Below are 18,952 nucleotides of genomic sequence, written 5' to 3'. Positions count from 1 at the left end.
ATAATGTCATGGGTATAACCGATCCTGGTGGAACAAGCTTATCGCTGTGTTCACCATTATGTTTCACTTCACATTTTATGATATGAAGTGAAATAGAAAGGTGAACACAACGATCAGGTTGGTTCCAGCAGGCTAATCATAACCACCATTGATAATGTAATCTGTGCTCTGTGTGTGTTTTTGTGTGTGACCGACTAGCATCTTTGATGAGGGGCCAGGAGCTGATCTATGCTGCTATACCCATCAATAGGGCTCTGGCAAAGACCTTACCTCCAGCCTCACCTCTTGCTTGCTCACCAACGGTTGTCGATGGGGAGAACATAATTATATAGGTTTAGTCTGACTTATTGAAACTTCAACAAAGTACCTGTTTGTGTCAGATATTACCTAATCCAATTGCCAATGGTATTAGAACTGTGACTATGTTCACAGAAACATGTATGGAGCCAGCACATGGAGACTTGCAAGATGATGTGATGAAGTCCAGACTGACAGACGGCTTGATACTGATGTCTCTAAATAGAGAGAGACCTGCCATTCGGCATTAAACGTTTATTGTATCGTCTTTTTGTATAATTGAATTGAATGGTGTCAGTCAATATGGGGAGGGGGAAAACCCTGTGTATTCTGCACCAGGATCACGGAACTCCTGTTGTATACCGAACACCACACAGGAAGGTATGACCACTCTGTCATGTTTTCCAAGGTAGCCCCATTATCACCTGACAAAATGTCGATAGGCACAGTATCTGTATCGGCTGGGAATGAAAGGTGCACATTGTTATATTAGCAGACCACCGCTTCTATGGTATTATGTAAAGGGTTGTTTATTCTACATGGACCCATTACTACTGTACATTTGAAAGTTAACAAAACATGCATTGTTGTCTTATTACTCTGTAGGCTACTGATCTATTCAAATCTTCCGACGGCATCTCACTATTCATCTGCCTGTAGTTATTGAACTCAACCTGCGGGAGGTTTGTTTGTTGTGATTGAGTGGGGGGGAAACGGCTGCGGGCAAGACTGACAGATGGGTGTGTCTTGGTGGTGGCAAGGAAACAACCGCATAAACCACACCCCCAAGCCAACTCACGTTTGGCTTCTGTCATGGCCGCTAGCATTTCTTGAGGAGCAACCCAAAAAACTATGCCAAATTATCGGGTGCAGTTCCTCTTTAAGGTCAGGGTTTAACTCTCAGAAACCCTTCTCCGTATGTAGGGTTTTCAGTGCTTACATTCGCCCACTGATGCCTCCATGCGAACTACAATTCCCACGCTGTGTTTTAACGTTTAGAAACGGCAACAATCATTGCTTTCAAACTGGTTTTCGAAAAATACGCTGATATACACTGAACAAAAATATGAACGCAACATGTAAAGTGTTGGTCCCATGTTTCATGAGCTGAAACAAAAGATCCCAGAAATTGTCCATACACACAAAAAGCTTATTTCTCTCAAATTTTGTGCACAAATTTGTTTACATCCCTGTTCGTCAGCATTTCTCCTGTGCCAAGATAATCCATCCACAAGACAGGTGTGGCATATCAAGAAGCTGATTAAGCAGCATGATCATTACACAGGTGTACCTTGTGCTAGGACAAAAGGCCACTAAAATGTGCAGTTTTCTCACGCAACACAATGCCACAGATGTCTCAAGTTGACGGAGCGTGCAATTGGCATGTTGACTGCAGGAATGTCCACCAAAGCTGTTTCCAGATAATTGAATGTTCATTTTTCTACCTTAAGCCGACTCCAATGTTGTTTTAGAGAATTTGGCAGTACGTCCAACCGGCCACTCAACCGCAGACCACATCTGGCTTATTTACCTGCCAGATCATCTGAGGGGTGGGTAATTTATGAATTTATGTCAATTGACTGAATTCCTTATATTAACTGTACCTCAGTAAAATTGTTGCATGTTGCGTTTACATTTTTGTTCAGTATAAATGCCCCTTATCTTTCATATCAGTGACAAAGAATCTTTCAAATAAAAAAAACATGCAGTTTTGCACAGATCACAAGCTGTGTGTGCCTCCAGTTGGCTTACACACACAGGTGTTCAGAGCACGCTAGATAGCTCATGAGCGCTGGTGGCAGTGTAGGCTCGGCCCTAATTTATGTGCTCTCTGTCACCTGGAGCTACATGCCAAATAGTCCAGGAACACAAGGAAAGCACAAAGGACAATGCCCAAGGACTAGTCAGCCATTCCCCCTCTGAGGGGCCAAACTATATCTCTGTTACCGTATCCAGAGGACTGACTATTGAATGTGTGATAGAATAATACTATAGCATCCCGTGTCTGGTATCTACCTGAAACTTGTTCACAGAGGATAACGCTAATGCTATCTATATGTATGTACAATCACTGTGGTAACTTATATCTGTACAGGGGGAACTCTGAATTACTCTATACAAAGGGGTTTCATGGTCCTCTCAGGAATTCTGCTGTGACAACCTGAGACAACCTGTGGAGATCGGGCCTGGTGGTCAGGTTACTGTCAACTTGTTATCGTTTGATTGGTCAACGGTTGTTGGTTTTGGGTTGAGAAGCTTATACCTTCAGATGTTATGAATGGAATGAAATGCCTTTGTTCTCTCTTATCCTGTATCCAGTCCATGGAGGAAGGTTGTATGACCAATTATCATTTCCTAGGCATCTCTTTGTTTATGCTTTGTCTTGTAAGCTAACCTTAGGACTTACATGCCTTGTTAATGCTTGGAACTTAGGCTGTATGCCTTGTATGTACAATGTTAATTAAATATCTGCCTTTGATATAGACAATTCTCAGACCAATTCTTGCTAGTTAATATCAATTATTTGCCTAATGCTTGTATTTTATATTTTAATTATCTTTATGGAGTCATACACATTTAAATAAGATAATTGCTTAGTCTTAGTTGCATGCAAGGTCTATATATATACACTGCTCAAAAAAATATAGGGAACACTAAAATAACACATCCTAGATCTGAATGAATTAAATATTCTTATTAAATACTTTTTTCTTTACATAGTTGAATGTGCTGACAACAAAATCACACAAAAATGATCAATGGAAATCAAATTTATCAACCAATGGAGGTCTGGATTTGGAGTCACACTCAAAATTAAAGTGGAAAGCCACACTACAGGCTGATCCAACTTTGATGTAATGTCCTTAAAACAAGTCAAAATGAGGCTCAGTAGTGTGTGTGGACTCCACATGCCTGTATGACCTCCCTACAACGCCTGGGCATGCTCCTGATGAGGTGGCGGATGGTCTCCTGAGGGATCTCCTCCCAGACCTGGACTAAAGCATCCGCCAACTCCTGGACAGTCTGTGGTGCAACGTGGTGTTGGTGGATGGAGCGAGACATGATGTCCCAGATGTGCTCAATTGGATTCAGGTCTGGGGAACGGGCGGGCCAGTCCATAGCATCAATGCCTTCCTCTTGCAGGAACTGCTGACACACTCCAGCCACATGAGGTCTAGCATTGTCTTGCATTAGGAGGAACCCAGGGCCAACCGCACCAGCATATGGTCTCACAAGGGGTCTGAGGATCTCATCTCGGTACCTAATGGCAGTCAGGCTACCTCTGGCGAGCACATGGAGGGCTGTGCGGCCCCCCAAAGAAATGCCACCGCACACCATGACTGACCCAACGCCAAACCGGTCATGCTGGAGGATGTTGCAGGCAGCAGAACGTTCTCCACGGCGTCTCCAGACTCTGTCACGTCTGTCACGTGCTCAGTGTGAACCTGCTTTAATCTGTGAAGAGCACAGGGCACCAGTGGCGAATTTGCCAATCTTGGTGTTCTCTGGCAAATGCCAAACGTCCTGCACAGTGTTGTGCTGTAAGCACAACCCCCACCTGTGGACGTCGGGCCCTCATACCACCCTCATGGAGTCTGTTTCTGACCGTTTGAGCAGACACATGCACATTTGTGGCCTGCTGGAGGTCATTTTGCAGGGCTCTGGCAGTGCTCCTCCTGCTACTCCTTGCACAAAGGCGGAGGTAGCGGTCCTGCTGCTGGGTTGTTGCCCTCCTACGTCCTCCTCCACGTCACCTGATGTACTGGCCTGTCTCCTGGTAGCGCCTCCATGCTCTGGACACTACGCTGACAGACACAGCAAACCTTCTTGCCACAGCTCGCATTGATGTGCCATCCTGGATGAGCTGCACTACCTGAGCCACTTGTGTGGGTTGTAGACTCTGTCTCATGCTACCACTAGAGTGAAAGCACCGCCAGCATTCAAAAGTGACCAAAACATCAGCCAGGAAGCATAGGAACTGAGATGTGGTCTGTGGTCACCACCTGCAGAACCACTCCTTTATTGGGGGTGCCTTGCTAATTGCCTATAATTTCCACCTGTTGTCTATTCCATTTGCACAACAGCATGTGAAATTTATTGTCAATCAGTGTTGCTTCCTAAGTGGACAGTTTGATTTCACAGAAGTGTGATTGACTTGGAGTTACATTGTGTTGTTTAAGTGTTCCCTTTATTTTTTTGAACAGTGTATATATATATACAGTGGGGCAAAAAAGTATTTAGTCAGCCACCAATTGTGCAAGTTCTCCCACTTAAAAAGATGAGGCCTGTAATTTTCATCATAGGTACACTTCAACTATGACAGACAAAATGAGAAAAGAAAATCCAGAACATCACATTGTAGGATTTTTTATGAATTTATTTTCAAATTATGGTGGAAAATAAGTATTTGGTCACCTACAAACAAGCAAGATTTCTGGCTCTCACAGGGATATATATATATATATATATATATATATATATATATATATATATATATATACACACACACACACACACACACACACAACCGTTCAAAAGTTTGGGGCCAATTAGAAATGTCCTTGTTTTTGAAAGAAAAGAAAACATTTTGTCCATTAAAATAACATCAAATTGATCAGAAATAGTGTAGACATTGTTAATGTTGTAAATGACTATTGCAGCTGGAAATTGCTGTTTTTTAATGGAATATCTACATAGGCGTACAGAGGCCCATTATCAGCAACCATCACTCCTGTGTTTCAATGTCATGTTGTGTTAGCTAATCCAAGTTAATCATTTTAAAAGGCTAATTGATCATTAGAAAACCCTTTTGCAATTGTTAGCACAGCTGAAAACTGTTACTCTGATTAAAGAAGCAATAAAACTGGCCGCCTTTAGACTAGTTGAGTATCTGAAACATCAGCATTTGTGGGTTAAATTACAGGCACAAAATGGCCAGAAACAAAGACCTTTCTTCTGAAACTCGTCACTCTATTCTTGTTCTGAGAAATGAAGGATATTCCATGTGAGAAATTACTGAGAAATTGCCAAGAAACTGAAGATCTCGTACAAAGCTGTGTACTACTCCCTTCACAGAACAGCGCAAACTGGCCCTAACCAGAATAGAAAGAGGAGTGGGAGGCCCCTGTGCACAACTGAGCAAGAGGACAAGTACATTAGTGTCTAGTTTGAGAAACAGATGCCTCACAAGTCCTCAACCGGCAGCTTCATTAAATATTACCCGCAAAACACCAGAGGTATTGTGTGTAGGATGGAGATACACTTCTGCACATCTTGCCTCCAAAAGCACATGCTATTGCCATTTCATGAATATCAGAAGATTGAAAACAAGTAAATTCCTCAATGTCTATGCATTTCTCAAACAGCAAAATGTATTTTCCCATCATATATTGAAAATAATAATCACTTTCACTTCAAAGAGCTCAGCTCAGACAAATGTAATAGGATTGTTTTATTACAGTTTTCTACTAAATGAATGACATCAAATCTGGAAGCATTTCCACCTTAATACCTTCCTAAAAATGGAAAATACAGAAATGACTTGCTTACTACATCTGCCGATCCCATTCTGGTAACTTGAAAGATCAACACCATGAAAAGAAAAAGTTCAGATGGTTCACTAATAAATTGTAAAATATAGACGCTATCAATCTATATATTACCTTTAAAAAAAAATCCATCCAAACTTTTCAGTATTCACCAAAGTCAAACCAGTGACAGTAAATCTGGGTCCATTGTTTCATTTGTAGCAGAGGCTATATTGACCAGCCTTACAGATGGTCCTTGAGTCTGTGACACACAAGGGCCAGATATACTCAGTGTCTGCACCTATTACTTTCCACAGGACATAAAACATAAAATCAAAGCAAAGTTTAAGAAAAAGGAATAACATCTTAAAGGTAAAGTGGATCTAAATACAATCGTATGTCTTTAGCTCGATTCCTCCGTAAAATGACGAGTAGCAAACACTTAAGTAAATCTGTCCCAAAACGTTCCATCTTCTCAATCAGTGTCAGAGGACCCGCTGGAGCTGTCAGACGAGGAAGGTTCACCCTTCTTCTTCTGCTTCTTCTTGTGACGTTCCTTCTTTTCTTTCTTTTCCTTTTTGCCTTTTTTCTTGTGGCTTTTGTGTTTCTTTCTCTTCTTGCTCTCCTCTTCGTCACTCGATGAATAAGACCTACGGAAGATTGCGCCATCCACAGTTATTAAACATACACTACGCATAATTATTTCTCATACATACTGGAGTGAAAAGCATGTGACGTACCTCTTTCTTTCAGACTTTCTGTCTTTACTTTTCCTCCTCTTGTGTTTAACTTTCCTGGTGTCCTCCTGGGGACCTACAGCAACCAGGACAAATACACAAAACCATTCAGATAAAACACTTGAATAAAAGGGAGAGCAACACAGTTGATGGAAGCCAAGGATTGACAGACAACTAAGCAGGGACTCGGTCATATAACTTTGTTATAACATAGTAACACAGCAGAGCCTGTTATAACAGTGACCAGAGCAGTGCTAAGTAGTCTGTTATAAAATAACTATTGTCGGTTGTACTGTAGACCTTTTTTTTTGTGACCAAACTTTTATACATTTTTTTATTTTCTAGTTTGGGGGGGCCTAATACACAATATACAAACTCATCTCATTTAAATGGTTAGCTCGCATCACAGAGCCAAAAAGTAACAAATGTAGTAAGTAAAGAGAAAAAGGGGGGAAAAAACTATTGCCTCTACCCCCTTCCCCCAATCAATATGTCTCCCTCTAACCAACCACCTCCTGCTCCCCCACCCAGAAACCATGTTTTTCACACCTTCCCACCCCCACAGAAAAATCCTGGGATCCTACCATCCCTTCCCCATGTGCCTAAAAGCAAAGAAAGATGAAAATAGGTACATAGCTACTGAGTAGACAAAACATTAAGAACACCTGCTCTTTCTATGACAGACTGACCAGGTGAATCCAGGTGAAAGCTATGATCCCTTATTGATGTAAATTGTTAAATCCACTTCAAATCACTTAAGATGAAAGGAAGGAGACAGGTTCAAGACTGATTTTTAAGCCTTGAGACAATTGAGACATGGATTGTGTATGCGCGCCATTCAGAGGGTGAATGGGCAAGACAAAATATTTAAGTGTAGTAGGTGCCAGGCGCACAGGTTTGTGTCAAGAACTGACACACTGCTGGGTTTTTCATCCTCAACAGTTTCCCGTTAGTATCAAGAATGATCCTCCGGCCTCCCGGGTGGCGCAGTGGTCTAGGGCACTGCATCTCAGTGCTAACTGCGCCACCAGTCTCTGGGTTCCTCCACCCAAAGGACATCCAGCCAACTTGACACAACTGTGGGCAGCATTCGAGTCAACATTTCGAACTTTACAGTTGGCACTATGCATTCAGGCAGGTAGCGTTCTCCTGGCATCCACCAATCCCAGATTTGTCCATCGGACTTCCAGATGGTGAAGCGTGATTCATCACTCCAGAGTCCAATGGCGGTGAGCTTTACACAACTCCCGCCGACGCTTGGCAGTGCGCATGGAGATCTTAGGCTTGTGTGCGCAAATGCTCGGCCATGGAAACCCATTTCATGAAGCTCCCGACAAACAGATATTGTGCCGAGGTTGCTTCCAGAGGCAGTTTGGAACTCGGTAGTGAGTGTTGCAACCAAGGACAGACGATTTTTATGCGTACGTGCTTCAGCACTCGGCAGTCTCGTTCTGTGAGCTTGTGGCCTACCACTTCGCAGCTGAGCCGTTGTTGCTCCTAGACGTTTCCACTTCACAATGACAGCACTTACAGTTAACCAGGGCAGCTCTATGGACAGTGCCACAATGAAAGCCACTGAGCCATTCTACTGCCAATGTTTGTCTATGGAGATTGCATGGCTGTGTGCTTGAAAGTATACACCTGTCAGCAACAGGTGTGGCTGAAATACAGAATCCACTAAATTGAAGGGGTGCCCACATACTTTGTATATATAGTCTATCAGTGAAGAGCACCTCTTCCAGGGCAATAGGATACACTGTATTTCTCTCCATACTCAGCCAGTGGCTGGAAGAATCACATCTAAACCAATTTAGGATGGGATGAAATGCTAGTGCCTGGAAATACAATTTAAAGTTTGGTACGGATATTCCTCCAACGTCTTTCCCTCTTTGTAAGTTTGATAATTTTATCCGGGATCACTTACCTTGCCATATACATTTCTAAACCGCACTATGGATTTTTTCACAATAGCCAGTAGTGGGAGACAAGGGAAGCACTGAACTCCAGAAATTATGGAGTTATATATTCATTTTGACAATAAGAGTAAGCAACAACACATCTACAACACTGATCCTCAACACTGGGGCCCCTCAGGGGTGCATGCTTAGTCCCCTTCTGTACTCTCTGTTCACCCACGACTGTGTGGCCAAGCACGACTCCAACACCATCCTTAACTTTGCTGACGACACAACAGTGGTAGGCTTGATCACCGACAACGATGAGACAGCCTATAGGGAGGAGGTCAGAGACCTGGCAGTGTGGTGCCAGGACAACAACCTCTCCCTCAACGTGAGCAAGACAAAGGAGCTGATCATGGACTATAAGGAGATGATTGTGGACTACAGGAAAAGGAGGGCCGAACACGCCACCATTCACATCGACGGGGCTGTAGTGGAGCGGGTCGAGAGTTAAGTTCCTTGCTGTCCACGTCACCAACAAACGATCATGGTCCAAACACACCAAGCCAGTCGTGAAGAGGGCACGACAAAACCTTTTTCCCCTCAGGAGACTGAAAAGATTTGGCATGGGTCCTCAGATCCTCAGAAAGTTCTACAGCTGTACCATCGAGAGCATCCTGACCGGTTGCATCACTGTCCGGTATGGCAACTGCTCGGCATCCGACTGTAAGGCACTAGAGAGGGTAGTGCGTACGGTCCAGTACACCACCCATAGACTGTTCTCTCCGCTACCACACGGCAAGCGGTACCGGCGCTCCAAGTCTAGGTCCAAAAGGCTCCTTAACAGCTTCTACCCCCAAGCCATAAAACTGATGAACCAGTAATCAAATGAACACCCGGACTATTTACATTGACACCTCCCCCCCCCGTTGTTTTGTACACTGCTGCTACTCACTGTTTATTATCAATGCATAGTCACTTCACCCTTACCTACATGTACAAATGACCTCGACTAACCTGTACCCCCGCACATTGACCCCCTGTATATAGCATCGTTATTTTGTGTTACTTTCCATTGAATTTTTTACTTTAGTTTATTTAGTAAATATTTTTTAACTGCATTGTTGGATAAGGGCTTGTAAGTAAGCATTTCACTGTAAGGTCTACTACACCTGTTGTATTCGGCGCATGTGACAAATACACATTTGATTTGAGATATTCTGCGGGTTAAAGAAACCGGGATGTTAGTCCATCTACTGAGGTCAGAATGAATTTATTTGAGCTTTCTGTTAAAGTTTCTGGCAATGGTTTTATCTAAGGAAGGAAATATATCTAAACCCAAATATTTAAAATGGGAAACAATAGTGATTCCATAAGTAGAGATGACATCCTACATCGGGGTCTTGAGTGGCAGTAGGGCAGATTTGGTTAGATGTATTTTACTTGAGATGGAGCTGAATTTGTTTCTGTTCTTCAAAGTGTTTGGGAGGGTCGGCTCATAATGAGATGACGTGATCCGTAGAATTTAGAGATATTGGTGTAATTTCTTTAGATTGTCAAATTGCCTGGGCCAGGGGCTCCATAGACAAAAATAGCAGAGGTGAGATAGGATCACGTTGCCTGCAACTTCTAGTTATACTGAATAGAACAAAGCATGTATTGCTTGTTATTACTATGGCTGAGGGATTGTCATTTAGTATTTTAGTCATATTAATGAAATTCGAGCCAAGTCACAAAGATATGACCATTCTAGTCTATCAAAATCTTTTTCTGCATCGAGAGATAAACCAAAGCTCCTTGGGCTGTTCTATGATAAAGCTTGTAAGATATGTAATAGACGACAGATGTTAACCATAGGATAATATTTGGTCCGGATGTACCAATTTGGGTAAGGTGCAAGACAGGACGAGAGAATTTTGGGAAAAAGTTTCATATCTATGTTTAGCAAATGAGAAGACTGGGTGGCGTCCTTACCTTACCTTATATATATATATATATATATATAGCACTAATTTCCCTTTTATTTATATATATTTTATTTATATATATATAAATAAAAGGGAAATTAGTGCTGTTCCTACATCCCTTACAAATTAATCTTTGTAAACGACTGTGTTAATCATTTCGAGCAACAGTGGACCTAATTGGTTCCAACATTTTTAATAGAGCTCAGGAGGAATACCATCCCAACCAGGTGATGTGCCTTTATTGATGTTATCTAATGCCCTTTTAAGTTCATGGAAAGAGATTTGGGCTCCCAGCAAGCCCGGTTTCCTCAACTGAGAGAAGATGAGTTCTTAGATCCTTTAAACGGGAATCAATCTGGCTTGCTGTGGATTTACAAATCAGGTGTACAATTCTTTATAGAAACGGGAGATTATTTAGTTGATTAATTTGGCTTTGGATAGTAATTCACCTGATTCAGATTCAATCGTTGCAATATCCAGATCATTACTGCAAAGCTTGTTAGCCAGTAGATGACTGGGTCAATTACCATGGCTGTAATGGTTGAGTCTAACTCGATGGATGACAAATTCAGATACAAACGCAGTTGTATTGTTTTTAATAACGCCTTTGATGGCGTCCCATAAAATGTGAGGATCCTTGACTGAATTTTTGTTAATAATTACGAATTCATTCAATTCAGTTTCAAATTGGTCACAGAAAATTTGGATTTTGTAGTTAGGAAATATTAAAGCGCCATCTTGTGGCTCTTGTAGGAGAATCTGGAATTTGTATCTGGCAGTAGTAAGCATGACGATTAGATACGCTCATATGTCGAATTTCTATTTTCTTGAATAAAGAAAATAAAAGCGTAGGCACGTCATAGTACTGAATCGATTCGGGAGAATGTTTTGTGCCTGTTTGAATAGAAAGTGCACTCTTTTGCTTTAGGGTTATGAGCTCGCCAGGCATCAACGAGGTAGTAATCAGAGAGTACATGATGAGCCTTGGTTGCTTATGGATTGTAGTTGGTCTCATTAGTTTTGTTCCACATGTCCAGAGTGGCATTCATGTCTGTACCAATAACCAGTTGGAATTCAGTTCATTCTAACAACATGCTGAGCAGAGATTCCAAAATGTAAAAAAAGTTTTGACCTTTTGAGTCTTTTCCATCCCAACCCAGCTTGTCATTAGGCAGATCCTCCTGCTCGTCCTCTGTACTCTCTTCGCTGCTTGTACTGCTTACGTCTAGGACAATGTCTTTCCGGGGGTCCACACGCACAAAGTTACGGCACTCGAACGTCAGGTGGCCCGCTGATAAAATGACCAGAGTACAAAAGTGAGTGAAGAAGGGAAGTACTTTAGAATGAAAGTGTATCTAGCACAGAATGATTATGGCACACTCAGGGGTCAGGGGACAACAAGAAACATTCTGGAACTGTTTTCACAAGGCTTGAATATGTAGAGTTAGACTAGAGACATAATAAAAGCAATAAAGATGACTTACGGTAACCACATTTCTTGCACCCAGCTCTGATGTTGTCCTTATTGGGACCTGAAAATGAAGTGAAAAATGTAATCATTGTGAAATGGGACAATTTATTGCTTTGTTGAAGTCTCGCAAAAACATAGGCCTGTATATTCTGATTCCTTCTTATACTGAACATAAATATAAACGCATTGTGCAAAAAATGTATAAGACTTTATTGAGTTACAGTTCATATAAGGAAATCAGTCAATTGAAAAAAATGTATTAGGCACTTATCTTTGGATTTCACATGACTGTTGGTCATAGATACCTTAAAAAAAAGGTTAGGGGCATGGATCAGAAAACCAGTCAATATCTGGTCTGACCACCATTGTCCTCATGCAGCGCAACACATCTCCTTCGCATAGTGTTGATTGTGGCCTGTGGAATGTTGTCCCACTCTTCAATGGCTGTGCGATGTTTCTGGATATTGGCGGGAACTGAAACACTCTGTCGTACACATCAATCCAGAGCATCCCAAACATGCTCAATGGGTGACATGTCTGAGTATGCACAGGCCATGGTAGAACTGGGACATTTTCAGCTTCCAGGAATTGTGTACAGATCCTTGCTACGTGGGGCCGTGTATTATCATGCTGAAACATGAGGTGATGGCGGCAGATGAATGGCACGACAATGGGCCTCAGGATCTCGTCAAAGTATATCTGTGCATTCAAATTGCCATTGATAAAATGCTAATTGTGTTGTTTGTCCATAGCTTATGCCTGCCCATACCATAACCTCACCGACACCATGGAGCACTCTGTTCACAACGTTGATATTAGCAAACCGCTCACCCACACAATGCCATTCACGGGGGTTGTGAGGCTGGTTGGACAGACTACAAATTTATCTAAAACGGTGTCTTATGGTAGAGAAATGAACAATTCTCCGGCAACAGCTTTAGTGTGGGCATTCCTGCAGTCAGCATGCCAACTGCGAGCTCCCTCTAAACTTGAGACATCTGTGGCGTTGTGTGACAAAACTGCACATTTTAGAGTGCCCTTTTATTATCGTGCACCTGTGTAGTGATCATACTGTTCAATCTGCTTATTTGTTATACCACACCTGTCAGATTGATGGATGGCCTTGGCAAAGGAGAAATGCTCACTAACAGTGATGTAAACAAATTTGTGCACACAATGAGAGAAATAACCTTTTTGTACGTACAGAACATTTCTGGGATATTTTATATCAGCTCATGGAACACGGGACCAACACTTTACATGTTGCGTTTATATTTTTGTTCAGTGTATATGATTCACATTGAGATAACATAACACAGCTGTTTTCAGACGAATGGAGAGACAAAAATGCCATGCACAGAATATTATCAAAATAACACTAGCTAGCTATTTAAAACAAAGAACACAATCATACTAGCCAATCGGATCATAGTTGCTAGGCTAACTAACTAGCAGTCCATAAGTTCTGCCAAAAAGGCAACTATAAGTTAGTTATAGCTAGCTACCTCCAATTTCCATTAAAATATTAATACCGAGGAGTCTTATGTTAGATCAAACATACCTGGTGCAGCCATTATCACACTTTATTGCAAAAAAACAACAACCTTGTTGCGTTGATAAATTTCTAACCACTTCCCTGTGGGTCCTCTACAAAACAGGTCCGGTAGGAAACATAAAATCGTTAGTGGTAAGTATCATCTTTGGTAAAAAATAATTATAATAATTAAACACATTTGGAGCTGATTTGACTGACTACTTGAGAAATAATTCGCCCATACTAATATTTCTGACTCTCTTATTTTTTCAGAAAACTTTCATAATTAGAGTTCTCTCGATATAAATTCGCCAGCCTCCCTTTAGCTAGCTAGCTAAATCAAAATAACACTAGCTAGCTAGCTACTGTTCTGTATAACGTTTTAGGGGGGCGGGGAGGGGGTTGATCGCAATGTAACACACGGACCAAACCACACGTTTTAGGGGTGTATGTGGAAATGATAATCCATCAATGTTTTAACAGATGTATATTTACGACATATTTTCATACACATATTTAATACATTAATTGATATTTGACATATCACCCTTCAAACAAATATTAGGGAAACTGCTTTCACGCATCGACTTGGTAAATGCCGCTCACACCCCATTGCCTCGAGGTAAACAACGCATTCATGGTTTAACAACATGGCGGTTCAGTGAGCTGTGCGTGCGACACATTTAGATATTAATCTCTAATTTGCAGTCTTTGCGAAGTACTTAGTGCTGCATTTTCGGGAAAATATATTTTTTATACTGCTGAAAAGATAGATAACAGATTTTCGGTGTCGAGTTGTCCGTTAACGTCACCGACAAAATGAGCAACATTTACATTCAAGAGCCTCCAACAAACGGAAAGGTGAGCGCGAGCTTGCATGCCAGGGGTCCTGTAATTAGTTCCTCTGAAGATCACAGTCTGCACGAAGTACAGTAAACTGACTAGCTAACGTTCTGCCAAGCAGGCATGTGGCCTTGGTATAAAGTGATATGCTTCTACCTACCTCAGGTTCTGATCAAGACCTCAGCTGGTGACATCGATATTGAGCTGTGGTCCAAAGAGGCACCCAAGGCCGCCAGAAACTTTGTCCAGTTATGCATGGAAGGTAAGGATTGAGTGCCTGATTTATATCTACTAGCAGGTTAAAATGCAAGGTCACTCAACAATACTAATGTACTTATAATGTATACTCAATCTTGGTTAACCCAGATCTGAAATCTTGCGGAATTCTGTCCGATTTTGTTTAGTCTGTCCTCAAGAGATTAGTATACTCACCATTTCACATTGCACACCAGCTTATTGTAAATGTGTACTGTTCTCTTCCACAGGCTACTATGATGGAACACCATTCCATAGAGTGGTGCCAGAGTTCATTGTCCAAGGAGGAGATCCCACAGGATCCGGGACCGGGGGAGAGTCCGTCTATGGACGCCCATTCAAGGTTAACTTTCACTGTCTCCATCACCTTATTATCTCGCATCATGGTCACCCAGAAAATGTATAGGCTAGTTATAAACTCAACTTTTCTACATGAAACCTTTGTCAGCTCACCCATTACTACAGTTTCAGACTTCCACTAACAATGAAACAGTGGGGCTGATTCTTGTTTTGCTGTTGTTTCTGTCCCCTGTTCCCAGGATGAGTTCCACTCCAGACTGCGTTTCAACAGACGTGGTCTGGTTGCCATGGCCAACGCAGGGCCCCATGACAACGGCAGCCAGTTCTTCTTCACCCTGGGTCGGGCAGATGAGCTCAACAACAAACACACCATCTTTGGAAAGGTAAAACGCCAAAAGAAGATCAATGCATCTTTATGTTTGGAAAGCTTTTAGTATGCAGCATGTGTCCTGTAAGTTAATCTTCCTTTCCCCAATGCAGGTGACAGGTGACACAGTGTACAACATGCTCAGGTTATCCGAAGTGGAATGTGATCAGGAGGAAAGACCTTTAAATCCACACAAGATACGAACCACTGAGGTATGTATGTCTTGTTATGGGTTTACGTCACACAATAATCTTTTATCACTTTGACCATTCATTTGTTTTACATGTTTTTCCAGTTCTGTCACACTCTTGTTACTTTATGTTTTTTTTAATGTCTCTCTGCAGGTCTTACATTCTCCCTTTGATGACATCATTCCACGTGAAAGAAAAAAATCCAAAAAGGATGAAGACAAAAAAGAGGGAAAGAAATCTCAGTCCAAAGCAACAAAGTAAGTGTTTAATTGACTATTATACACACTTTCTCTGCTCCTCAATCGGTTGCTGACTCGGAAGCGTGGTACTGTAGTTATGAACAGTCGGACTCTGGACCTATTTATTTTGTCAGGAACTTCAGTCTGTTGTCATTTGGAGAGGAAGCTGAGGAGGAAGAGGAAATGGTAACTCAAGTCAGCCAGGTAATTAGAACATGAGCAGTCTTATTGTTATTCTGCGCTTCAAATCAAACTCGCCATCTTTATGCCATCAGTGTCAATCAGATACATTACACACATTGTTTCTTTTCATCCAGACACTGAAGGGGAAAAGCAAAAGCAGTCATGACCTGCTGAAGGATGATCCGCTGCTGAGCTCTGTCCCAGCGGTCAACAAGTAAACACTAAGGCACCCTGCTCTGCTGCCTCAACTTATCCTGTTTGGAGAATTAATGAATATATTATTCATGTTTTTCTGAATCTATTTGTCTTCTGTTTGAAGGAAAAAAGCCAAAGGTGGAGCTGGAGAAGCAGCAGAGGTATGCTCTTATTCCTTCATGTGGTCTGTTCAATCAACACACCATGCACCACATTAATAATGCACTCCGTTCCACTTGTTGGGAAGCACTTTTTCTCTTGAGTGTTCTTCATGCCTTCTCTCCTCTCTCTCATCTCTCTCTTGTATTCAGGGTGAGGATGATGAGGCTGCGGAGGGGGATGCGAATGGTGACGAAGAGGAGTATGACTCTGACGAGAGGCAGGAAATGAGAGAGAGGATCTCTAAGAAGCTGAAGAAGATGAAGGAGGATGAGAAGAAGACTACAGACCCCAGCGAGGAGGACAGAGGAAAGAGGGCCAACCGCAGGTAGATTACACTAAAATGACATACCCTGCATTCCATACGGCCACTTTTGCACCTTTTTATTTGGGGAATGTTGTTTCATCTAATAGCGTTGTTTACGTTAATTGTTCGTCAGTGTTCTTAGTTTAGGCCGCTTTTTGTCTTTACCACAACAGCTGATTAGAAATCTGACTTGGTGTCCAACAGGTGGCGGTAGCGTACAAGAGAAAGTGATGTCAAATCAGTGGTACAGTAGTTGTAATTCTTTAGACTGGCCATGGGGAGGCGATGTAGCACTGCATGGACAAGGGAGCTCAGTCTGTCTATGCACTGGATATACTACTGCTTTAAAAGCCCCAACTCAATGTCCAGCTAGTTGACAGGTTGGTTCAGTTCACAAGGAAATCCGTGATAAAAGAGACAGAGCTTTTCGTTCAATCTGTTCCGATAGGTTTTCAAAGGTATCTTGTGATAATCGTGATGATGCAGTATGACTGAACATACCAAAGGACCTCGTCGTAGCGATAGAGCAGTGTGATTCAGCGGCTTTGAAGTAATGGCCATCATTAATCCTATGGACTGGCTATGTCGTAGGCTACATACCAACACTGAAAACTCAACAATGACTCCTTACTCCTTGCTCACTACTGTAGCTAAGTACAGTGTTAACAAGTGACAAGATAATTACAATGACAAACGCCATCTCTGATTAAACACTGATTGTTGTAAAATACATTTTTATGGCAATTACTTTTGGTGACCATGAATGAATGAATCAGAGGGTCGGAGGTACTTATGCTGGGTGATTCCTCATGAAAATATAACAAAAAATATCATAATTCTTTACATTTTCAAGAAATGTAATCCATAGAAGAGTCCTTTGGAGGAAGGATTGTTAACATATATTTGACATTTGTATCTATAGCATAATTGTGGAAAAATGTATTAAAGTTGGTATATTTGTGACATGTTGGCATTACTCAGGCCTCCTTTTAAAGCTGCAATATGTAACATAGAAGTGTGTGTTATAGATCTGCCATTCTCGTTGAAAACAAGTCTAAGAAGCAGTGAATCTGTTTTATGTGTGCTATTTCTATGCTTCCCGTTCTTAAGTTTAAGTTTCGTGTCTTTTACCTACGATTTTGAACACCAGCTGAAAGTACAATATTGTTGGTTATGGAAATTATATTTCACAGCTTTTTAGATGGTACAATGATTATCTACATTATACTTGCTTGTTTTGTCACAAAACTAAAATGAAGCGAACTGTTAGAATTTTTACAACCAGGAAATGGCATAGTGATTTCTGCAAAGTGCATCTTTAACGATTCCATAATGTTTCGTCTGCAGGTGCTACAAAGCAAACATTGGTGTCATATGAAGCTTTACCTCTTGCTCTGTAATATGCGCAGCATTTTCTTTTCAATAACAATTTTCTTACATTAATTAATTCATATTGAGAAATATTCACATGAATATTGAACATATACCATGAGCAATTTAGACATATGCCATTAGAGATTTAGGGGAAAAATGCAATATATTGTTGAACATAAAAGACTCTGTTGGCATATCGAAGTTCCAGTGAGGGATCTCTGCTAGTTTTAAAGATGTGGCCCATTTTTATACAGAGAAATTGGCATAGTAGATAATGTAACCAATCCCAGGCCTCCTTTTACTTGTGTCATAGCACATCCTGTATCACCAGCAGAGGATGATCATTTTGACATTCACGCTGTTGTTAATGCTTACATATTGGATCGTAACTCTAAAAGTAGAAGAGATCCTACTGTGGAATGTTGATATGCCCGTGGACTATATTATGTTCAACAATGTATATAAAAAATTACAAATCCCAAATCTAAGATTTGGTGTTTTCGATTCATGTTTGTTTTTCAATATTCATAAATGCATGTAAGAAAATTGTTATTGAAGTCTAAATGCTACTCCTATTACAGTTAAGCTTCATATGACACCAATGTTTGCTTTGTAGCACCTACAGATTGAACATCATGGAATGTTTAAAGGAGGCCTGGGTAAGGCCAACATGTCACAAATGTTGTCACTAAACTTCAATTCATTCTTTCTCAATTAGGCTTTAAGATACAAATGCCAAATATGTCAACATTCCTTCCTCCAAAGGACCATTCTATGGATTACATTTTGTGAAAATCCCCCAAATCATGGTCTTTTTTGTTGTTGTTCTAGTCTCATGAGGAATCACCATGCTAGGGTGTTGATGAGGACTAGTGACACCCTCTCAGCCAAGCAGAACCCCCTCACTGCTAACACACACTCGCCTCGGGCCACTGGCCCCACATCAATGAACTCAGCCTGTCCACTGCAGCCAGGTCCCGCTAGGTGGAAGAGAAATGCTGTCACCCGCACCACATGCCTTACTCCACTGTAGGAGAGGCAAACATCAGTCTGCCAACACTGTGAGAGAGAGCAAGCAAACAGGGCTGAAAGAGAGTCAGACAGACC

General features: G+C 41.5%; 2 protein-coding genes across 3 annotated transcripts in view; one reads left to right on the top strand and one right to left on the bottom strand.

Annotated features, from left to right (window-relative positions):
* Nucleotides 1–6,198: 6,198 nt before the first annotated feature.
* On the bottom strand, nucleotides 6,199–13,766 carry srek1ip1 (SREK1-interacting protein 1). Its single transcript, XM_055875025.1, has 5 exons — nucleotides 13,460–13,766; nucleotides 11,912–11,959; nucleotides 11,560–11,718; nucleotides 6,566–6,638; nucleotides 6,199–6,475 (listed from the first exon to the last, which is right to left on the bottom strand). Exons 1-5 carry the CDS (start codon nucleotides 13,470–13,472, stop codon nucleotides 6,301–6,303), a joined length of 468 nt encoding a protein of 155 aa, XP_055731000.1. The 5' UTR covers nucleotides 13,473–13,766; the 3' UTR covers nucleotides 6,199–6,300.
* A 284-nt stretch (nucleotides 13,767–14,050) lies between these two features.
* cwc27 (CWC27 spliceosome associated cyclophilin) overlaps nucleotides 14,051–18,952 on the top strand; it is a 50,543-nt gene continuing 45,641 nt past the window's right edge. For both annotated transcript variants that reach the window (XM_055874991.1, XM_055874989.1), the window contains exons 1-10: nucleotides 14,051–14,293; nucleotides 14,441–14,537; nucleotides 14,761–14,873; nucleotides 15,070–15,213; nucleotides 15,311–15,409; nucleotides 15,542–15,645; nucleotides 15,762–15,831; nucleotides 15,945–16,024; nucleotides 16,130–16,166; nucleotides 16,317–16,492. In XM_055874991.1, the coding sequence (XP_055730966.1) occupies nucleotides 14,252–14,293; nucleotides 14,441–14,537; nucleotides 14,761–14,873; nucleotides 15,070–15,213; nucleotides 15,311–15,409; nucleotides 15,542–15,645; nucleotides 15,762–15,831; nucleotides 15,945–16,024; nucleotides 16,130–16,166; nucleotides 16,317–16,492 (962 nt within the window). In that variant the 5' untranslated portion in view covers nucleotides 14,051–14,251. The remainder of the gene's footprint in view (nucleotides 14,294–14,440; nucleotides 14,538–14,760; nucleotides 14,874–15,069; nucleotides 15,214–15,310; nucleotides 15,410–15,541; nucleotides 15,646–15,761; nucleotides 15,832–15,944; nucleotides 16,025–16,129; nucleotides 16,167–16,316; nucleotides 16,493–18,952) is intronic.

This window comes from Salvelinus fontinalis, chromosome 21, assembly GCF_029448725.1.
Source record: "Salvelinus fontinalis isolate EN_2023a chromosome 21, ASM2944872v1, whole genome shotgun sequence".
Lineage (NCBI taxonomy): Eukaryota > Metazoa > Chordata > Actinopteri > Salmoniformes > Salmonidae > Salvelinus > Salvelinus fontinalis.
This window is presented reverse-complemented; position numbering and strand designations above follow the sequence as displayed.

Coding starts and splice junctions, on each gene's coding strand:
- srek1ip1 (XM_055875025.1), bottom strand. Junction 11,719..11,911: donor GTGCAAGAAATGTGGTTACC/GTAAGTCATCTT, acceptor TCATTTTATCAG/CGGGCCACCTGACGTTCGAG. Junction 6,476..6,565: donor AGAAAGTCTGAAAGAAAGAG/GTACGTCACATG, acceptor AATCTTCCGTAG/GTCTTATTCATCGAGTGACG.